At 39.2% G+C, this 24,478-nt stretch overlaps 1 protein-coding gene across 6 annotated transcripts in view; it reads right to left on the reverse strand.

Annotated features, from left to right (window-relative positions):
* gulp1b (GULP PTB domain containing engulfment adaptor 1b) overlaps positions 1-24,478 on the reverse strand; it is a 317,776-nt gene that overhangs the window by 20,760 nt on the left and 272,538 nt on the right. For all 6 annotated transcript variants that reach the window (XM_055637822.1, XM_055637816.1, XM_055637817.1 and 3 more), the window contains one exon: positions 22,243-22,332. In XM_055637822.1, coding sequence (XP_055493797.1) covers positions 22,243-22,332 — 90 coding nt within the window. The remainder of the gene's footprint in view (positions 1-22,242; positions 22,333-24,478) is intronic.

Raw genomic sequence — 24,478 nt, forward strand, 5'->3', positions numbered from 1 at the left:
CAAAAGGACAAGACTTTGCTTATTGGTCAGAACAGCCCCACCAACCAAATAATGTAAAAAAAATCTCATCATTACCTGACATTGCCAGCTGTTGAAAATGCCAATAACCTTTTCTTCTGAATGTCACCAACATTCAGAAGCTCTCACAAAATATAAAAATCTAAACGACTATCAAAAAAAAAAAGAATATTAAAGAAATCTCAATTGAATAAACTACCTTATGCACACACTCTTGTCCCTAACAGCTATTATTTTCCATTCAAAGGAATGGACTCTGAAGGCTGTGCTGGCCTAACCTGGTGCAGGTTAACAGACAAATTGTCTTTGTTGGATGTAATAGACATTAGACAATAGACAATAAATGCAGGAGTAGGCCATTTGGCCCTTCGAGCCAGCACTGCCATTCAATGTGATCATGGCTGATCATCCCCAATCAGTTCCCCGTTCCTGCCTTCTCCCCATATCCCCTGACTCCGCTATTTTTAAGAGCCCTATCTAGCTCTCACTTGAACGCATCCAGAGAACCTGCCTCCACCGCCCTCTGAGGCAGAGAATTCCACACACTGGAATGCTGGAACGCAACAGGGAAATAACCAGCAGAGACTAACCATCAAGACATCCTGTGCACTAAATAATGGCAAATCTGTACAGGATTCATGACCTTGTCCGACATTATAAAAATGTATTTTGTGTGTCTTGTTGCTTTTTATTGGTATGACTGAATGGCAAATCAAATTCCTCGTATGTTGCAAAACATACTTGGCTAATAAAATTTGATTATGACCATGATTATGGTGTGGTAAATTGGATTAGTAAGTATGCAGATTATACCAAGATAGGGGTGTTGTGGATAATGAAGAGGATTTCCAAAGTCTACAGAGTGATTTAGGCCATTTGGAAGAATGGGCTGAAAGATGGCAGATGGAGTTTAATGCTGATAAATGTGAGGTGCTACACCTTGGCATGACAAATCAAAATAGGACGTACATGGTAAATGGTAGGGAATTGAAGAATACAGTTGAACAGAGGGATCTGGGAATAACCGTGCATAGTTCCTTGAAGGTGGAATCTCAGATAGGGTGGTAAAGAAAGCTTTTGGTATGCTAGCCTTTATAAATCAGAGCATTGAGTATAGAAGCTGGGATGTAATGTTAAAATTGTACAAGGCATTGGTGAGACCAAATCTGGAGTATGGTGTACAACTTTGGTCGCCCAATTATAGGAAGGATGTCAATAAAATAGAGAGAGTACAGAGGAGATTTACTAGAATGTTGCCTGGGTTTCAACAACTAAGTTACAGAGATAGGTTGAATAAGTTAGGTCTTTATTCTCTGGAGCGCAGAAGGTTAAGGGGGGACTTGATAGAGGTCTTTAAAATGATGAGAGGGATAGACAGAGTTGATGTGGACAAGCTTTTCCCTTTGAGATCAGGGAGGATTCAAACAAGAGGACATGACTTCAGAATTAAGGGACAGAAGTTTAGGGGTAACATGAGGGGGAACTTCTTTACTCAGAGAGTGGCAGCGGTGTGGAATGAGCTTCCAGTGGAAGTGGTGGAGGCAGGTTCGTTGGTATCATTTAAAAATATATTGGATAGGCATATGGATGAGAAGGGAATGGAGGGTTACGGTATGAGTGCAGGCAGGTGGGACTAAGGGAAAGTAATTGTTCGGCACGGACTTGTAGGGCCGAGATGGCCTGTTTCCGTGCTGTAATTGTTATATGGTTATTATGAATTCCCATGAGTATTTTCTCACAGATTTCTATTATTCAAGTGTTGAAACTTAAAGCTTACTGCAGCGAGATTTAAAACTAATGTCAGCTGCTTGGATTGGTCAGCTTTGTGACCTGCACGCGTCAATGTGTAGGAGTTTGACAACAGAAAATAAAACAGCTGTTTGACATGTATCTGAATTCAAAAGAGAAAGACAATGTTCCGACTAATCTAACCGACATTTTTCAAAAAAATTTGAATATGCCAACTAAAATATTTAAAAGCAATTCTGGTAACAATTTATAGTAATATAAATGTTCTAATTGGTTATTTAAAAAAATATTTCAAATGTAATAATGCACTTACAGATAGCAACAATGGAACATTGTGTCTTAGCAAGCTATTGATCACATGCAGTACACAGTGCTCAGCCATCAAGTTTAACTGTGTAGGAATGATCTGAAGACATTGGTTTACACCAAAGATAGACACAAAACACTGGAGTAACACAGTGGGTCAGGCAGCATCTCTGGAGAAAAGAAAGGTAAGATTTCGGGTCGAGACCCTTCTTCAGACTGAGAGTCAGGGGAGAGGGAAACTGTACTCCAACCTCTGCGGGCTTCCACCAGCGAGTCACCACCCATCAGCAGCCCGGAGTTATCACCACAACTAAGTTCCAGGATCAGCTCCAGGCCCACAGCCACCACTGAGCCTGGAATTCAGGTGAAGCATGGCACCAGGCAGCTGGTGGTCGGGAGAGAGGCAGAGGTCAGCGGAGTCACTGGAGGAGGCCCACAGGGGATGGAGTACAGTTTCCCTCTCTCCTGACTATCAATCTAAAGAAAGGTCTCAACCCGAAACGTCACCCATTCCGATTCTCATAAGGTCATATGGTCATGTGATCGAATTAGGCCATTTGGCCCATCAAGTCTACTTCGCTATTCAATCATGGCTGATCTATCTCTCCCTCCTAACTCCATTCTCCTGCCTTCTCCCCATAACCTCTGACACCCGTACTAATCAAGAATCTATCTATTTCTGCCTTAAAAATATCCACAGCCTTCTGTGGCAAAGAATTGTCTTTATATATATGTTTTAAGTTTTTACTTACTCATTCTTTGATTACACTCATTTGGTAGTTTAGGGGTTCTATTCTTACATATTCACTTTCTTTTTCACTTTCTTTCTGTCTTGCTCTTTCTCTCTTTTTCAATTTCATCTTTGTTAAAATAAAATTGGAAGCTGTACAATAAATGTATTATGTCATATGCCACGGTTTATACTTTTTGTACACTGCTTCTAATAAAAATATAAAATTAAAACAAATAAATAAATAAATAAAGAATTCCACAGATTCACCACCCTCTCACTAAATACATTTCTCCATATCTCTTTCCTAAGAGAACGTCCTTTAATTCTGAAGCTATGACCTCTAGAACCTAGACTCTCCCACTAGTGGAAACATCTCCAGAGTTGCTGCCTGATTCACTGAGTTACTCCATCATTTTGTGTGCAGGAAAACAATGGAGAGCCCCCACGTCAAACATATAACCGCGTACTTGCAAGCACATACATTTAAATTGCATTATCAAAATAAATCCATAGTATATTCAAAGGCTCAAACTGTTAGAAACCATAAGAAATATCAGTGCACTATGAGATCTGCATACCTTCCCCATGCCATGTTTCATGAAACATGCAAAGCAATTTTAATGCGTTATTTATTTTGACCATCAGAAAACATGCATGTTAAAGTTACACGTGGTCGTGGAATACTGAATCCATTCAATGTTTGTTGCGAACTGCTTTTGGGTGAAGGTGATGTTAGTAGACTCTCTGTTAAGCTGGAGCCGGAAGGACTTGTTGGGCTAAGTGTAAAAGAGGCTATTTCAGGAAATAACACTCTCTCCATGTTATGGGACCAGAAGACGGTTGAGGGGCTCTGACACAACTGCAGCTGGTCTCTGGAGCTGATGTGCAACTGATGCTAGGAAGAGAACGTCAGAAAGAGAGGGAATGGTTGATTGCAAGATAATAACACATGTACTTCCTTTCCCACTGTTAATTTGTCATTGTTTATCACAGTTTTATGCTCCATTTAGACTGCATTAGATTATTAATGTAATATAACTTTAATTGTCTAAAAATAAATGCATTAGTACAGGAGTATATCACAAAAAATGTAATAATTTCTACAATGTGTAGACACAAGGAACCGTAAATGTTGGAATTGTGAGCAAGGCACACAATGCTGGAGGAACTCAGCAGGTCAGGCAGCATCTGTGGAGGAAATGGACTGACAAAGTTTACGGCTGGTGATGCATTCAATTCACATTCATTATTTAAGAAGACGCATATCCCGGCAAACAATGGATTCAAAACAACTGTCGGTATAACAGATGTTTAGTTTCAGATGAAAAATATTATATTTGATAAAATAAAGGGATTACTCCGAAATATGTTTAGAAAGGATCACATTACTTAACACAGTTTGATTTATTACCAACAACTGTATTAATAAGCTCTTAAAGGGGAAAAAAAAAGCTATTCTACTAAGTCATAAACTATAACAAGTCAGCTCTGCATGATTGCAATGCAGTAGAATGATCAATTATGTTTTATAGTTGCAAGCATCTTGAAAGTACTTTAGGTGATAATTGCCCTTTATATTTTAATTGGACTATAGCAACAAGGACGGTTTTTCATTTATCCATTCAGTGGATTGTTGATATGATAATATAATTATCGGAGGTAGACAAAAATGCTGGAGAAACTCAGCGGGGGAGGCAGCATCTATGGAGCAAAGGAATAGGTGACGTTTCGGGTTGAGACCCTTCTTCAAACTGATGTGGGAGTGGGTGGGGGGTGGGTGTGGAAAGAAGAAAAGAAGAGGCGGAGACAGTGGGCTGTGGGAGAGCTGCAAAGGGGAGGGGAAGGAGGGAGGAAGCAAGGACTACCTAAAATTGGAGAAGTCAATGTTCATACCGCTGGGGTGTAAACTACCCAAGCAAAATATGAGGTGCTGCTCCTCCAATTTGCAGTGGGACTCACTCTGGCCATGGAGGATGCCGCGGACAGAAAGGTCGGATTCGGAATGGGAGGGGGAGTTGTGGTGCTGAGCCACCGGGAACGGAATGGAGGTGTTGGGCAAAGCGATCGCCAAGCCTGCGCTTGGTCTCACCGATGTAGGGCAGTTGACACCCAGAACAGCGGATGCATTAGATGAGGTTGGAGGAGGTGCAGGTGAACCTCTGCCTCACCTGGAAAGACTGTTTGGGTCCTTGGATGGAGTCGAGGGGGGAGGTAAAGCAACAAGTGTAGCTTGCCTCTCATTACGTGTTTCAAACATATTAATAAGCCTTTAATCCTTATTTAACTTTTTCTGCAGATGCAACTATTTTGTGATATCCTGACATCCTAAAATATGTTGGCACAACTGGAGTTGCTGCTGAATAAAGTGCATAATTTTCTGCCTAATTTGCTGCAGTTTAGAAACAACTAGGCAATTATACTAATCTTAAATTCTCATTCATGATTTTTTGCCATTACGCAAAACAAATTATATTAACTGTTTTTGCTGCTTTTCAACCACCATCATGTTCATGCTTTTGCCTGTGATTTTTCATGCTAAACTCCCACAATAAGTGGCAAAGTTAAGATTAGTAAAATGAGATACTCTGCAGTGTGGAAAGGCAAAAGGGAGGTGGGTAGGTAAGAACATCAAAAGAGGCATCTTGAGAATAGAGAGAAAAGGCATGGCAGTGCGGAAAGCAGTAGCTTTCGAACCATATGAGTAGTTCAGTAGAGTCACTGCTTGTTACCATTACTGCCCAGAAGGAAACTGGTAAGCAGTGGCTTAATGCTCCAGTTCAAAGCAAAGACAGATGTGAAGTTGCAATAATGACAAATTGTTTTTACTAAAGAGGCCAAAAAAATGCAAGTGCAATTTTATGCAGGAGTGAGTTAATTCTTAATATTGTAATAATGTTATACGTTAAATTTTCAATGTTATATAGTTAAAACAATAATAATAATATTTTTCATCTCTAATTTTTCTTACTAACCTTCTACTCCTACCCTATTTTACTTTCGGAACATTATTTTAAATTTAATTTATATTTCCTTGCTTAGTTCATCCTAACGTAACATTTCAACAACACAAATAAGGACCATTTGGCCATCGACACTATGCCTACTCTTAGAGCTCATCTATCAGTCCCATTACGTCACTTATCTCTGTACTTTATATCCACTCACAGGCTAATCAACACACTACTGATTCTCCTTCCTCTCACATACGCAGCAAACAATCAACAGCAGCCAATTATCTTCCCAGCACATCTTTGGGATGTGGGAAGAAACTGGGGCACTCTGGGAAAACCCGCATGGTCACAGGGAGAACATGCAAACTTCAGCGGCAACATCCGGTTGGGATCAAACCTAGGCCACTGGAGCTTTGAGGTAGCAGCATCATAAGCGGTGGCACCATGCCAACAAGCAGATTCCGTTTGTATCATTGAGGATTCATCATACTCATTGTTATGTTGTTGTTTCACATACAGCAGATCCCTTGTACATATTGCCATGCTGTTTCAGATGCCTGCCAAAGGCAAGACTGCTCAAAAGCTTTTTAGGCTCTGGCAGCATGGGATCAGGTGATTGTGTAGAGAAACAACAACATTTCTGATTAGGCATGTTTGGCATGTCCCCTACAACTCTCACCAACCTCTACAGATGCACCATAGAAAGCATTTAATCAGGATGTATCACAGCTTGGTTTGGGAACAGCTCCATCCAGGACCGTAAGAAATTGTAGCAAATTGTGGATGCAGCCTAGACCATCACACAAACCAACCTCCCTTCTATTGATTCCATTTATACTTCACGCTGCCTTGACAAGGCAAGCAGTATAATCAAAGATGAGTCGTATCCTGGCCACTTCCTCTTCTCTCCTTTCCCATCAGGCAAAAGGTACAGAATTGTGAAAACGCACACCAACAGATTCTGGAACAGTTTCTTCCCAGCTGTTATCAGGCAACTGAATCATCCTACCACAACCAAAGAGCAGTGACTATCCACCTCTTTGATATCCCTTGGACTATCCTTGACCAGAGTTTGGTGGCTTTATCTGGCACTAAATGTTATTCACCTATCACTGTAAATGGATTGATTGTAATCAGGTATTGTATTTCTGCTGACTGATTAGCAACAAAAAGCTTTTCACTGGTCCTCGGTACACGTGACAATAAACTGAACTGAACTGATATAGTGATATAGTGATTCTTGATTACCTGTTACAAATTGAGTTAACATAATAGTGTTTAGTGGCATGAAGTAAAAATCTTTCTTGCATAAATGTGATTTACATTATTCTAAACGTTTAACAAGAAATCTGCATTGAGATGATTTGAAGTGAGAATATCATCATTCATATCTACAAATAATCAACAGGAACTTTGTTATTGGATATCACCAAATCTATTTAATAATTTGAAGGCAGTAGGTAGCTCATATAATGATAAAAAACACAATGTTTTCAGTAAAATGTTTTCCTGGAAAGTATCCAAATTATAACTATAATGAATTTTGTAATTCAGAGAAATTTCATTTCTTGCCCATATCCAAAAACAGCTTATATGGTCTTTTTTTAAAAATGACACAAAAAAAGTGTACATTATGAGAAGTTGTCTCGCCAGTACTCTGCATTTTTAACAATACTTTCCTATTTCTGAAATCCAATCCTCTTGCATTTGCCTTCCTGACAACTTGATGAACCTGCGTGTTGACTTTTTCCATTCATAAACTTCAAAACCTATCTGCTTTTGCACTTTGCTCTTCTGCAATCTCATTCCTTGGATAAATCTGCTTTAGTCTCCCCTTACCAAAATATTTGACCTCATCAAACCCCACATGCCCAGACTTTTACTCACTCACTCAACCTGTCTATATCCTTTTGCAGAGTTCAAATGTCCCCATCACTTCATGCTCTACAACCTATTTCCATGTCATCTGTGCAGAATCTGTATGTTTTCTCTGTGACCACATGTGGTTTCTCTGACATTCTAAATGCATGTCTGTAGGATAATTGACCTCTGTAAATTGTCTCTAGTGTGTAGGGCATAGAACCCGTGTTACTGGTGATCGATGTCAGGGTGGACTCAGTGGGCCTGTTCCCATTCTTATCTTTAAGCTAAAGTAAGATGCAGCACTGGAGTAGGGCAATCAGGACTAGATTGGTCTACAGAACACGAGCAGAGACTTGATGGGTTGAATGATTGTATGACTCTGACATTTTCACCTTTGTAACTGAGTTTAATTGTTCTCCAAATATGTTTTTAAATATGTCCTTCATTTTCAGACGTTTTTAAAAAAGTTCAGTAATTCTTCCTGTTCTCTATTATAAGGATTCCCAGATCTCAATGTAAAGGCATTATCTCGATTCATGAAACAAATTAGTAAATTCTGCAGATACTCAGTAGATTAAGCAGAGGAGATAGGAATAGATTTGGCATTTTAGGTCAAATTATGTTTAATTTAATAAAAGGACTAAGAACATTTAGAAAATACATTCATTAACCACTGTCAATTGCCATCAACACCTTTGTCTCACTCAGTAATACAGGGTAGAGACAGAGAGAGACTGAGTGATACAAAAGTTTTGGTGCCAGTTGTAAGTGGTTAATGAAGGCTTCCTAATTACAGCTATTACCAGAGAGTTATGAATTAATACAGAACACAATTAGATCAACAATTGATGATAACCAAAGGTACACAAAAAAGCTGGAGAAACTCAGCGGGCGCAGCAGCATCTATGGAGCGAAGGAAATAGGCAACGTTTCGGGCCGAAACCCTTCTTCAGACTGATCGGGGGCGGGGACAAGAAAGGAAAAAGGAGGAGCCCGAAGGCTGGGGGAGGGGAGGAGATAGCAAGGACTAACAAAATTGGGAGAATTCGATGTTTATGCCCCCAGGATGCAGACTCCCCAAGCGGAATATGAGGTGCTGTTCCTCCACCAAGCGGAATATGAGGTGATGTTCCTCCATCAAGCGGAATATGAGGTGCTGTTCCTCCACCATGCGGAATATGTGCTGTTCCTCCAATTGATGATAACCAGCCTTTCAAGTCCGAATCAGAATTGTTTATATAAAGTCAGGTAAGTTTGGGTAAGTGCACATTGGAGACAATTGTTTGTGGTTTTGATCACCTTGCTTAAAGGAGAATAGAAAAGGCATCGGGAGACACAAGGAAATTGCAGATTCTAAAATCTGGAGCAAAAAAGCAAAATGCTGGAGGATCCAATTGTTCAATATAGCTAATTGATGAATGAATTCTTTAAAAGAATCCAGCGGGTCAAGTCAAGGTTACGCAGCGGTAGAGTTGCTCCCATACAGCACCAGAGACCCAAGTTCGATCCTGACTACGGGTGCTCTCTGTACGGAGTTTGTCCATTCTCGCTGTGACTGCATGGGTTTTCCCCAGGTGCTCCGGTTTCCTCCCACACTCCAAAGACATACAGGCATGTAGGTTAATTTGCTTCTGTAAAAATTGTAAATTGTCCCTAGTGTGTAGTATAGTCTTAGTGGACGGGGTGATCGCTGGTCGGAGCGGCCTGTTTCCGCACTGTATCTCTAAAATGAAAAAGGTATATTAAAAAACCTAAAGTAGAATCAGTGGAGCCTAAGGGATGATCAACATTTTGGTTCGAGACCTTGTATCAGGAATCATGTCCTTGATACAGCATCTTAACACAAAACGTCAACTATCACTACCTGCACAGATGCTGCCTGGCCCATTAAATTCCTCCAGCAGTTTGTTTTTTATTGCTATAGGTGGCCTCAAAACTGCCACAATGCTTTTCCACTGGAATGCAAGGTGGAATCAGTGGGCTGTCTCAGAAAGACAGCTCTAGAGTAATATTAGCTCATATTAAGTGGAGTCTAAAATAATGAAAGCTGATCACATTGGGACATGCAAAATTCTGAAAGGTCTTAACAGGGTAGATGATAGTGGGTTGCTTCCTTAGGGGAGAGAATTAAAACCAGTACTCAATTTCAAGATAAGTGGTCAACCACTTCAGAAAGAGATGAAGGGATGTTTTCTGTGTCCCCAGAGTCAGAACTAAACATGGAGAGGCAGCATTTAGTTTTTATGCACCACATATCAGGACCACACTCCCAGAAAACTGCAGGTCTGCTGCAACTCTCAGCTCTTTTAAATCTAGACTGAGACTTTTCTGTTTGCCGCTGCCTTTCAGTAAACAATACAATTTATTAATTACTTATATTGCACTGTAACTTCTATTCCTGGTTTTATTCTATTTTAAATATTTTATTTGATTGCTTTTAATTTTGTAATTATTTTATCTGAATAATCTAATAACCGTTTTACATCTAAATGTCATTCCAATGCTTATAATGTTTTATGTAAAGCACTTTGAATTACCTTGTTGTTGAAAGGTGCTATACAAATAAACTTGCCTTGCCTCAGAGGGTTTGAAGCTTCTCAGCTGGTGATAATATATAAACCTGAAATCAATAACTGATGGAGGCTAGGGTATTCAATTAATATAGGGATCAGGCAAGAAATAGGCTTAAGGTGCAAGATCCTCACCATTTTTAGCAATAAGCTTGATATTTAACGTTAAGTGATTCAGAGTGTGAAGAAGCTGTAAGGTATTTTAATGTGATAAGGTATATTATCAATATTTTGATTACTTCTTTAATGCTGTCATCTGGAGTATGCTCTCAGTTCGGTCATAAGATCATATGTGATAGGTGTAGAATTAGGCCATTTGTCCCATCAAGTCTACTCCGCCATTCAATCATGGCTGATCTATCTCTCCTAACCACATTCTCCTGCTTTCTCCCTATAACCTCTGACACCCATACTAATCAAGAATCTATCTATCTCTGCCTTAAATCTATCCACTGACTTTGCCTCCACAGCCTTCTGTGGCAAAGAATTCCACTGATTCACCACCCTCTGACTAAAGAAATGTCTCCTCACCTCCTTCCTAAAAGAACATCCTTTAATTCTGAGGCTATGACTCTTTATCGAGTGCTGTCAGCAATGCCCAACTTTTCTTTCAGGTTTCTGTTTCCCACTAAAGCAATTCTATCTAAAAGGTTTTGGTATTGTACAATATCCATTTGTTCACTCATTGATGATTTTAGTTTACAATTTTGTGTAAATATTTTGGAGAATATTTTGTCAACGGTACTTTAGATTTCAAGACTTCTCAAATTAAGCTCCATTGACTCCAGCTACTGCAGATCATTTTAATAGTGTTAAACGTGCCAAATCTGAGTGGAACAGATTTGAGGAAACATAAAATTGACAGAAGCAATGGCTTTTGTATATATATTGTGAAATATCAAATCCAGTTGCTTGGTATCATTTTTGGCACAAACTGCAGAAGTTGTAAATATAGGAGCTATGATTCATAAATCCAAATTTGAAATGTTGATTTTGTATTGGCTAGCAGGGAAGTTTGTCTGATAGCAGATATAGATCAGATGGAAAGTTGGACAGAGTGTTGGCAGTTGGAATTTAATTCCATGAATGTGAAGTGATGCATTTTGGCAAGTGAAACAGGGAGTGGACATAAGCAATATGCAGTAGAGTGCTGAAGGCAATCTTAGGGTTCAAATCCGTAGTTCTCTAAACATGGTAATACAGGTCGATAGGCAGGTGAAAAAAGGCACCTAGTATTCCGAGATTCATATGTTTGGAACAATATCATGTTAAAGTAATCTAGTAAACCAATTTGAATAAAAATATTTTGCGTGACTTGACCCATTTATGGTGTTCATCGATTACTAATTCTTAACTGAGATGACTGGTTGAACTTCAGTATCAGCTTATTGCTATGGAATTCTATCTTATTAGATTTGGATTTGTTAGATTCGGCACAATTTAAAAAATCTTCCATTTAAGGAACCGTGGTCACATATTTGTGGTTCTTTAAGTTACAATAATATTTAACCCGATCTTCATTGGTGCCCAACATCAGAGATGCGACGACAACTTTTACGGTCTGATATTCAGTGTGGAAAAGGATTTTGCTTTGAAAAGCTGGTGCAAGGAGAGAAGGGAGTGCACTTGTAATACACTCCCACTGGGATTAGCTTGTATGAAAGAGAAGCAAAAAGAGGCCTTAATGACATGTTGTGATATTTAAAATGATTGTGGCAGATTCATCTTGATCTCTCTTGCATTCTCTTGATTTCCTCTGTGCAGAAGTTAATGAGCTTCAGCTTGAAGAAATGCAGTGGTTTGGTATCTGTGCATGAAACTGTAGCCCATCTTCAGGAGTAAACAAGGATAGCGCCACATTGGTGATGCTTAGAAGGGAAGGATTCCAGATCATGAAAGACCAATGATTCTTCAGTATTTCAAAGAATTTAACGGAGCAACAATGACTCTTGAGATCTGATAGAATCAGAACACTGTCTATTTTTGTGGATTAAATTAGTTGAATGATGCTTTCACAGGGACTTGCCATATTTCCTGGCGACAGGTATACAGGCTGGGTACTCCTATGACACTAACATATCTGATCAGTGCTTTGCAATCCTGTGAAAGCTGACGGGGTGGAAATCACAGACTAGCTGGAAATCACACTGCTCAGCTGGAAGATAAAAGTTAGCCACATGACAATGCCAATTTGGCACGTCACCTCTCAAAGGACGAGCTTGGCAAGTGCCTGGGAAGACAGCTGCGTCTGCACTTCCCACAAAATGCACAAACGCTTGTCAGTCATAATCACGGAAGTGTCCACATAATGGGAATGTTGGAGTAACTTCATTAAATGGACTGTGACGGTTCAAAGGTGGCTCCGTCATCTTCTCCAGGGCAATCAAAAACTCGCCTTTATGAATAAATTAAAAAAAATCTCATCACAAGAGTCAAGTGTGTTTAACTGTCACAGCAACAGACCAGTGAAACTCTTAGGTGCTGCAGCTTAACAGGCCCATTAACCCAGTAACACACAAATATACAATAATCAACAATACCATCAACTAATTGAAATGTTAACATGATTCCAATGGAATGCATGTGGAAAATTGTTTTTTAACAAAAAAGACCTTCAGCTTACCGTCTGTATAAATCACATTTAAGGTCATTTATTATAAAATAATTTGCAATGTAAGGTCTTGGATGAATAATTTAGAAGCGATTTTAGTGACTAGCTAATTATCTAATTCACCGAACTTTGACAGGCCAATCTATTCTGCTGCCCTGCATTGGGAATGTTCTTCACAGTTCTGTCTTACTCTTATTTTCTAATCATAACTAATTAGTATCAGCACTCTTCTTAACAAATGAAACCAGCAGAACATGAGGCTGTGAATATTTTATGTATTATATGTAGTGAATACTGAAGTGTGTGCGCGTTTTTTGCAGTGTGAATTATTATCCATGCAGCTTTTCACGTGGGAATTGCATGAGAGAATGAAAATAATGTACAAGTGACTCTCCTTGGTGCTGTGTGTTGATAACATCAAATAATTTTGTGCCATAGCCCCAACTGACTTTGCCACTTTTCATTCTGCTTTTCTAATGCATGCTCTTGGAAGTGATCAATTGGGGATTATTTTGCTATAAGGAAATCTTCTCTTTGTGAATGAGACTGTGATCATCTCTAATTCAGTGCAATGATGATGAATACGTTGTCTATTGCATGGTAATCAGCATCAGTAAAGCAATTGTCATCTCACAGGAAACTAACATCCCACCCAAAATCTGCACCAACAATGAAACTCTGGAAAATGTGGATTGCTTCTGCCATTGCAACTCAACTTTGATCGGCAAGTTTAGCCTCAGAGAATGCAATGTGAGAATCAGCAAAGCCTCCTGGCATCTTTGGCAAATTTAACAGAATTGGGGAATAACAAGTCACCAAACATCCTTTTATTGGATTGTGCTCAGTGCCTTTCTCTGTGCAGTGAAATCTATGTTACATAGTCTGAAGAACAGATTTTAATCAGCCTCCACCTTCACTGCCTTAGAAATATTGGGGAATCATTTAGGACCTGTGCATCCCCTACAATGGGATAAAATCTGTACAATCTATACAAACTACACTGAACTCCCATGGGCGTCACTGACACAGACAACATGCCGCAAGATACCAGCTGTAGGCAGTATTACTCCCATGGCATGTTCTAGTTATATAGCAGGTTGTAAGTATAGGCCAGATGACTATGTTGCTGAGCAAAGGGCAGAGGTTCAGGTTTGTGGATCATTGGGATATTTTCTGAGACAGAGGTGACGTGAACAAGTGGGATGGGTTTCACCTGAAATTGAAGGGGACCAACATTTTGGGAGGGAGATATGCAGGTGCTACTCAGAAGCATTTAAACTAGATTGGCAAGGAAGAGGGTCCCAGAGCAGGAAGAAAGCAGGTAAGACATTTGGGGAAACTCCTGCAGTCACAGAGAGCTTAGCGGGCATGGCACGCAAGATAAATTGAGAGAAAAGACTGGTGGTTTAAACTGTATTTATTTGTGGATGATCTCAGGTCATGGATTGGCTTATAGGACTGGAATATTGCAGCCTTAACAGAAACATGGCTGAGAAAAGGGCAGGATTGGCAACTCCATATTTCAGGGTACGGATGATAAAGGCACGATGGTGATGCATGGAAGAGAAGGGGGGATGTTGCCTTTTTATCAGGGAGGACATAAATACATTGCTAAGCAAGGATATTCGGGGGGGGGGGGGGGTCGTCCAGAGAGGCTATGCGAGTAGAAATAGGACAGGAACATCAATGGAACTGTATTATAAGCCTCCCAATAGTAAGCGCGAATTAGAGGCGCAGATGTGTTGGGGGATTATAGATAACTGTAAAAATAACAAAGTATCAGTGGGCAATTTCAACTTCACACACATTGTGTGGATCACCCACAATGTACATGGCCTGGACCTGGTAGAATTTGTTCAATGTGCAAGAAAGCTCCCTCAACCAATATATCCACTAATACAGAAGGCACAACACTGGACCTGCCGTCAAAGAACACAGCAGCGTTAAGGGCCTGTCCCACTTGGCCATCATTTGCGCCTCATTAAACGTCATATGTAAAATAGGTCGACGCTTCGTTACGCACGACGTCGCGCGCAAATGAGCGTCATCATGCTGTCTGGTGCACTTAACGTCATTAGAAAACCCTGCTGCGCACGGCGACTCATGGTTGCGCACGGTGACGTAACCATGCATCACCACACGATACACGTGAGATGTCAGGACGCCAGCGTGCGACGGCAATGCGTCAGAGTGTGTACGCGATACGTCACGCAGGTGGCGCGCGAGGATTTTGTTACTTTACGAAATCCTGGAGCGCCGCGCGATACTGTGCGCCACCGCATGCGATTCCACACCTCACCATGCGCAATGCATGTGCACCCCACGCGTCACGACGCGTCGACCTATTTTACATATGACGAGTAAATGAGGCGCAAATGACGGCCAAGTGGGACAGGGGAGCACTTAGACCAGTGACCACAATTCTATTAGTTTTAAAGTAGTTATAGAGAAGGATAGGAGAAGGATAGTGAAGGATAATTAAAGTCAATTGGGAGAGTTGTTTGCTGTTAAGGGGACAGCTGTCAAGTGCGAGGGTTTCAAAAGTGAGGTAGCAAGATGTTTAGATTTAGTTTTAAGTTTAGGTTTATTATTGTCACATGTACTGAGTTACAGTGAAAAACTTTGTTTTGTATGCTATCTAAACAGATCAGATATATCATACATAAATACGTCAAACTTAAATGCAATAGATAAAGCAAAGGGGAAGATACAGAGTGCAAAATATAGTTCCCCGCATTGAAGTCTGAAGAAGGGTCTCGACCCGAAACGTCACCCGTTCCTTCTCTCCAGAGATGCTTCTTGTCCCGCTGAGTTACTCCAGCATTTTGTGTCTACCTTCGATTTAAACCAGCATCTGCAGTTCTTTGTACACATTGTAGCACATCAGTTTCATAGATAAAATCTAATGTCCTCAATGGGGTAGAGGTGAACCCTTCTTCAGACTCTGTAAATCAATTTTGAATACAGGGAGATATATAATGTGTAATTGGAAGAGATGTTATTTCTCAAGCTTTTATTATTCTAAGGGCAGGAACTCAAATTTAGGTGGGAGAATCAAAATACCATGAAAATGAAAGTTAGCACATGCTTTCAAATTAAATGAAAATATACAGCAAAGTGAGGATTTAGAGCCACTATTAAACTGTGCCAGTTTTGCTGAAAAGTATGAACTATTGCTCACTAGCACCACGGGGAGGCATTCACTAGTATCACGCCCATTTTTAAATATTCACACTGTAATGCGTTATTTAATGCCAATCATTTCATTTTGGAAAATGAAGGAATTAATCATTCAGTTTTCCTTTCTGTTTTCCTTTCCCTTCAGTACAAGCAGCAAAGATCAGTACCTGGTCTCTCCCTGTGCAAGAGCTCAAGGGCATAGCTTCCCTCTCTAAAGTGCCACATATTGATGCCCCTCTGCATATTGTATTGGCAAGCATCGGCAATTAAAACTATAATTAAAATTAATTGCATTGAGAAAGCTCCTTTAATAGTTTGATGTATGTTTAATGACTTTGTATCTCAGGCAAACAAAAACGTGGTCAAAAAAGGAAGGTTACAGGATCAATTCATAAATCAAGAAACTGATAGTAGAGTAGGGAGGGTATTCCAGAACACATTGCCGAGGCATGGCTGGCAAAGGAACAGCAATGCAGAAAGGGGATACATCAGAGGTCAGAATAAGGGAAGATAGAATTCAAAGAGAATGCAGAAGCAGGAAGGACAAAAATAGGTATGGACTTAAAAACAAGAATAATGTTAACAACATGGTTTGCTTGGCAAGGAGTCTGTGAGTATAGTGAAGATGAAAGTGCATTCAGAATAGTCTGTTGAAAAAGTACTTCAACTTTCCACAGATTATAGTACAGATGTTCAGTTTGGCTTCTCTCCCTTTCTTTTGTTCTTTGTACTTTGAAACACATTTAGTTTTCAATTTATTCTAGTTGTGACCGGAAATTTGTTTTTTCTCCTCACAGGTGCTGCCTGACCTGCTGAATATATTCGGTAGTTTCTGTTTTTATTTCAGATTTATAGCATCAACGTTATTTTGGTGTTAGTGAGGAGTATTGTCGATGATCAAATGTAAAGTTAATTAAAAGACCAAATAGTCAATAAAACAATTTTTAGTAAACAGTATATAGAAACAATAGGAAAATTGCTTATTCTCCAGCTGAATATACATCAGGATATTAATATTAAAACTTCAACGAACATATCTCCATTTAAAATGATTATGTTGCCTAATTGATATCTTACACTTTCAAGGTTAATGGTAGAGCAACCAAAAAAGGAATCACTGTTTTAAATTTCAACTAAGTAGGAAGAACTCAGTATTATATTGCCTATTGGTTTATTCAGACATTTCAATTTTGTTCCCTTTAATTGTTCTTTCAATTCCAAAATAATTCTACCATTATGTTATTCTAAATGTGGAGCATCTGTTCAATAGAAAGGCTTCCCTGGTTATGGTGCACGCCATTACAGCAAAAATAAATAAAAACTCCTTATGGTTTCCTCATAAGAAGTGCACAAACCCACAGTTCTTACTATTAATTGAAATGGGGTTTGAATTATTTAAATGCTCCTTTAATATTTTTGCAAATACCTTCTCGGCATTTGTTCGAAATTTGGTTCTTTATTTATGCAGTATAATTGGAAATGCAACATATTTTCAGCATGCATTGTGAAGTTTGTTTTTGTTAGCCATAGGAAACCAAGGCTAGTAGAGCAAAGAAGGGAAGAGATTTGAACGTTTTTTTGCCTTCCATCACAGTGAGGAACATGGAGGAGTCACTGTGGTGGATGTTTATGTTAAAATGTATATTGTGTGTTCCGTTGCTTTTTATTTATATGACTGACTTGGCAAATGAAATTCATCATATGTTGCAAAACATACTTGGCTAATAAAGTAATATTGTGATTGTGATAGAGTATATAAAATTAGCTCACGAGGGTTACTTTAAGAGTGTTGAATTTTGGGGAGCAACAATGAGTATCAGGAGTGTTGGCAGGATGGTTATCTCTGGTATGCTAATCCTACATTAAGAAATGCTGAGCAGCAACTTTATTGAAGTTCATTAAATGATTGAAAATAAACACAAATTGTTTAAAACTGACTGAAATGCATAAATGATTTTGTTAGGTTATCATAGTGACACCTTGTGGCACTAAGTGAAATAAATGGCAACATAACCACAGCCCAAATCTGCAGTAATAATTATCGTCAAAGCGCCAATGTTGCTATCATCACCACACAACATTGATGGCAACTCGGCTTTCTCTGGTAATGAGTTGAGTATTGGGGCACAGCCTGCAGTATTGTGCTGTGTACTATGTTCTCTGTCATATACATAGCATGATACTACAGGTTGTGCCTCAATGCTCAATTCTACACCAGCAAATTTGGACAATTACTTTAGAACATAATAGTTGAAATAGACGATTCTACTCTATATGCCTATTCTGCAACTCAATAAAACTATGCCAGATCTTTTACCTCAGTATCACTTTCCTGAACTCGTCTTGTATGCACTGATTCTCATCAATCTTTTCCTTCAATATAATCCATGACTTAGTCTCAACAGATACACTGGGCACAGAATTCCAGAAAAGCAATACCCTTTGGGTGAATATATTTATTCTCATATCTGTCCTTAATAGCCAACCTCTATTTCCAGACACACCAGCCAGTTGAAATATCATAAAAAGCCACAAAGTGCTGGTGTAATTCAACGAGTCAATCAGCATCACAGGACAACATGGATACAAAATGTTTTGGGTTGGGATTAATGGGAAATTTAATTCCTGCATCATGACTGCTGTGTGAGGTGGGATTAAGATCACTAGGTTGACATTTACTGGTATTTAGAAGAATCTGATAACATGCAACTGTACCGGATAGAATAGACAGGCTGGATGCTGAGAAGATATTTCCATTGGCCATGATGCCTATCACAAGGTGTTGATCATCTTAATTCATAGTGAAAGTGATTCAGGACTGAGATGAGGAGACATTTATTTGCTGAGAATGGTAAAGGTCTGGAAGGTCTTGAATTTGCTACCACAGAAGACTTTAATGACCAGGTCACTGACTATGTTTAGAGAGGAGATACATCAAATTTCAAGAAGCAAAAGGCATGCATTCAGATCTAGGTGTCCTTGCATTTTGATCACGGAAAGCAGATGTGCTAGGTCAGCTGGTAATTAGATAGGGAAAAGGAACCGGTATTTGATGTAACATGGAAAATAGGAGCAGGACTGGGCCACGTGGTCCTTTGAGACTGTTCCACCATTGAATGGGATCATGGGCTGATCATCAATCTTAACAGTTCACTCCTTTGCACCCACATAGCTGTTGCAAACATAAAGTGTTTTCTGACTTTTAAAGTTTCCTAATCCATGTTTATTTTTAATTTGGGCAGAATTATGAAACTTTCCCCAATACCTATTGCTTATGGAGGGAACTCATCAGTAGATTATATTCCAGGTTTCATGTACTTTTCCATTTATTTTTGTGGTTTAACAAGACTTTCTAAAATCTTTCCATTTTTAAATATATCTGTGAAATGTTGTTCTAAATTGGAGATATTTAAAAAAAAAAAAGCATTTAGAAGTGTTCAAAAGAGTTTATACTTCTGTAATCAAGAAGGGGCGGCATGGTGGCGCAGCGGTAGAGTTGCTGCCTTACAGCGTTTGAAGACCCGTGTTCGATCCCGACGACGGATACTCTCTGTACGGAGTTTGTACGTTCTCCCCGAGACCGCGTGGTTTTCTCCGAGATCTTCAGTTTCCTCCCACACTCCAAAGACATACAGGTTTGTAGGTAAATTGGCTTGGTATAATTGTCCCTAGTGCATGTAGGGTAGTGTTGTGCAGGGATCCCTGGTCGGTGCAGTCTCGGTGGGCTAAAGGGCTTGTTTCTGCACTGTATCTCTAAACTAAACTAAAACTAAACTAAACGCACTGTAATTCGAATAAACATTTTCTACACAGCTTCTAAAATTGCTTCTTGATGTGAAGTACAACTTTTGTCAAGAAATTCATAGCTCTAAATCACATCCAATATTTATTCATGTTGATATTTTTCAGCAATTTAATTCCCCACCAGAAGTAAAATGCAGTACTAATGTTTAATTATAGCTAATGAGCATTACTGCTAATAGATAAACTGGCACATATATATTTCTGAAGGGAAATAAACTAGGCTTAGCATGCTCCCTACTTTGGAAATGAATAGGTCTACTTTGATGTTTCATGGTTAATTCTTGATCATTGTCTGTCATGTTAACCATAGTCAAAAGACAGGCAGCAAAACCAAACAATCTTGGACATTTCAATCAAAATCCTCAAACAACATTTATTTGAAAATACTTTCTATTCATGAATCTCATTTTGTTTTATGGGGATTTTGTCATGCTGTTGTCCACTCTTTCGTCCTGTTTTCATGCTCTTAAAAATCATCTTTGTACTCCTATTGTTATTCAACTTTCCACTTAGTTTCACAACATCAACAAATTTGAAAATGGATGGATATGGATCAAGTGCAGAGAGAGGAGATTAGTTTAACTTGCATCATGTTCAATATTGACATTATGGCTTCAAGGGCCTATTCCTGTGGTGTACTGTTCTACATTCCATGTTTTATGTTACATTTGGTCTCCTCAGCCATACCATTGACAGATTATGAATAGTTGTGGCCACGGTGCAAACATGGCAATATCTTAGTATTTACAGTTTGCCACACGAAGGAGAAACTGTTCATTCCTGCTCTGTTTTACATCTGCTAATTAATTTTTAAAACCACACCCCATGTTTGACCCCCAATTCTACATACCCTAATGCCCCTGTCCCACTTAGAAAACCTGAACGGAAACCTTTGGAAATTTGCGCCCCACCCAAGGTTTCAATGCGGTTCCCGGAGGTTGCAGGTGGTTGCTGGAGTTTGCAGGTAGTGGTAGCAGGTAGGGAGACTGACAAAAACCTCTGGGAACCACACTCTCCATTCATGCAAAATGTTGTATTTTCAACTAACCATTTCCTGCATTGGGTTTTACAGTGGGAAACCTTGGTTGGGGCCAAATGTCTCCAGAGGTTTCCATTCAGGTTTCCTAAGTGGGACAGGGGCTTAACCTTGTTCAACAACCACTATGTGTGATCTCATTGAAATCCCTCTGAAAATGCAAAAAGTTCCATCCACTGGTCTTCTATTGCCTACGTCACTGCAGACAGCTACTAGACGTGCTAGAATGTTTTGTTCTAATTTGAGATTTCAAACATGTTCGTTGGTATAAATATCACCACCAACTTTACATGGTTCAACCGTATTGTTGACAGGGCCAATAAAACACACCAACATCTCTATTTCCTTAAAAATGTACGGAAATAGGTTTGTCTCCAACAATCCATTACAATTGCTACATATGCACCATAGAACGCATTCTATTGGGATGCGTCACAGTTTGTTACTGCAACTGCTCTGCCTGAGACTGTGAGAAATTGCAGAGTTGTAGACACTGGCCAGTCCATGATGCAAACCAGTTTCTTCCCTCACATTCTGGTAGTTACATGAGCAGTTCAATATAGAACCACGCGAAAATGTGCCAAATTTATTTGCAAGGATAGTGTCATAACCGTAGGAAGGAGTAATCAGGAATGAATATCGATGCTAGATGAAGAATATTTTTCTCTTGAAAAGGGGCTGTGATACAATCTAATAAACATAATGATAACAGTAGACACGGAAACACTGTTTCTGCTAGTGCATAAGCAGAAATCTTGAAGTTATCAATAGAAGACAGTCAGCAAGAAAATACCTAGCAGCCTTCAAGGAAAATAAAAACTTTACCCACGGTGGTGAGAATTCTTTGCATTGAGTTGTTGAGATAACAAGTGTAGATGCTTCTAAGGAGAGGCTGGATAGGCAAATGGCAGAGAGGGAATAGTGACATGACAATAAATTCAGTGTAGGGAGGTTGGAGTGATGGGGATGTTCAAGTGGATGCAAACATGGACATGTATCACTTGAACTGAATGGACAGTTTTTATATTTGTTTGGATTATTCATTAAAAGATCAATGTGCAGAAACATCTAAATTAACCTAAATTAAGGACAAATATTTTACAACTGCATTGCCAATATTAAGTAGTGAATTCATTTAATAACATTAATAATGTACTTTAAATAAACTGCATCGAAACATTGCCACAGTATAATGTTAATTATAAACCCATCATTTTAATAATTTATTATCAACAGCAATCTGAAGAAGAGGAAAACATTTACAAATTTTAAAAAACATTAAACTTTTGTAAATCCACTGGAAAGAAACTTTATTTATTAGAATATCTTTATTCTATTGTATAATTCCCATTACCAAATATTAAGCACCTTCAATACAGAATAAATGAAAATAAATAATTTGCTACATTTTGTGTACTTACTGGCGATGATGTTTGACTGACATTTACTTTAATTTCCAGCTCTTGAACTTTCTTTTTCAATTCACTATTCTCCGTTTCCAGTTCCTGAATCTGTAAAACAATTTTATTTTTAAAAGTGCATGATTATTTTCACAGAAGTTTTACAAGTTAAACCATGTCCATGTGCATAAAATAGTCTTCTGACTCTGGCACAAAGATCAGGGTAAATCTCGAAATACATAGCTATTAAAAAGTCTGGCGTTTTATCTCATGAAGTATGGAAAACACTGCAACAGACACTTCTGTTAAGTCTGAGAAGGCAGTAATTCTTGGATTTTGCATTTCTATTTAGATACAAGTGGCAGTTCATGCACATACATAAATTACTGCAAAGCAACTTAATTAAACTTGCAAAAACTCACGTCAAGTAGCCAATCTCATCTGTGCGATGGATTTCAACAATGAGAACCTAATTAATGTTATATCCTTATATTGAACTATAGAATTTTTTGTTAATATTGAAAGGATACATTTGCAAACCACATATTTCACCCTAAGCAACAGGTTAAAAGTGTGCCATGTTGTCCTTGAATACTGACATTCATTCAACTATACCTGTGGCATTGCAGCTCACAACAGTTGAATGACTTTGTCCTTCAACTAATCAGGACTCAAAATGAAGTGTCACCCTACCATAGATGGTTGTTAAGCACGGCTTCATGGCAGGAAGTATTTCCTCAACAATTCATTTCCTATGAGAGAATTTGCTGTGTCCTTCAGTGTTTGAAATATTAGTTTGCAGTGGCCTGACCAACTTCAGATTTGAAAACATCTGTATCTGGCTGCTCTAAGGATTATAGCTGCGTGTGGTATTATCCTCCTCAGTTTCAGAAGAGCCCAAAGCTACCCGAGCTGAAGACAGACACGATAAGCTGGAGTAACTCAGCGGGACAGGCAGCATCTCTGGCGAGAAGGAATGGGTGTCATTTCGGGTTGAGACCCATCATCTGAAGAAGAGCCTCGACCCAAAATGTCACCGATTCCTTCTCTCCAGAGATGTTCCCTGTCGGGATGAGTTAAGGGCCTGTCCCACTTTCACGACCCAAGTCACTACCTCTGCCGAGTTTGCCCTTGACTCATATTCGCAGTATGGTCGTCACAAGGTCGTAGGAGGTCGTAGGTAGGTCGTAGTAGGCCATGATGCTAGTCGTTGGTACTCGTGGCATCAAGTAGGTCGGGGCGATTTTTCTAGCCTGATGAAAAATGTCCACGAGTAAAAAAGGTTGTGAATTAGGTCGTGAAAGTGGGACAGGCCCTTTACACCAGCTTTTTGCGTCTATCTTCGGTTTAAACCAGCATCTGCAGTTCCTTCCTAAATTACCTGAGCTGAAACCCAATGCCGAATATAATAGTCTGGGATACACTCAGGTAGATATTTTTAGGTTATATATTTGGGCTTCTCATCAGCTGTGAAAGCCAGTGAGGGGAAACATGTAGGCCAAGTATACATATAGGTCATGGGATTAACTTCCAGAAATGTGTGGTAGGCCATTCGAGAGCACTCCATGTACTAAAAGCATCCACTCTGAACCTGACAGAATCGACCCAGAAGGATCTCACAGGTTTTGTTAAGCACGTGCTAAGTAATAATGCCATAGCAGAATCTGCCTCAAATAGTTGGAGTTGAGAATTAAATCATGATAGCGTGTACACCACAATTATCAACCATCATTCAAATCTAAAGGGCTTTGACTTTGTTCAAAGTGTTTGCAGATTTTTATGTGTTTAGATGGGGGGGCGTGGGGGAAGAAATGTATTGCTTAAAATTCTTGTTCACTTTATTAGCACCTACAAACAAAAGATTCCTGTTAAAAGTTGCACTGCACAATTATGTGCTAAAGCAGGAACTTTCATTTGACTCTTTGTGCTGACTGTACATGAGTGTTTTGGAGGTGTACCCTTTCACGCACCGCTGTAGCTGAAACATAATTGATGCATTGCAGTATTTTACACTATATAATATGCTGAAATTCCAAAATACTTTTCCCTGTGGAAAGCTGCCATATTGAAAACTCAATATTCACAACAGAAGTGTTCAACTGCATTTAAAATGGCAGCGCAAAAGATGAAAGGAAAGGCAATGTATTCAATTTATTGTAGTTTTAGTACGTGCCAATGCTCTAGCAAATGAATAATTAGTCTCATTGTATATTTCTGACAAGCTGGGTGTACTAGCATGATAATGGTAAGGGTGCAT

This window comes from Leucoraja erinacea, chromosome 7 (genome assembly GCF_028641065.1).
Source record: "Leucoraja erinacea ecotype New England chromosome 7, Leri_hhj_1, whole genome shotgun sequence".
NCBI lineage: Eukaryota > Metazoa > Chordata > Chondrichthyes > Rajiformes > Rajidae > Leucoraja > Leucoraja erinaceus.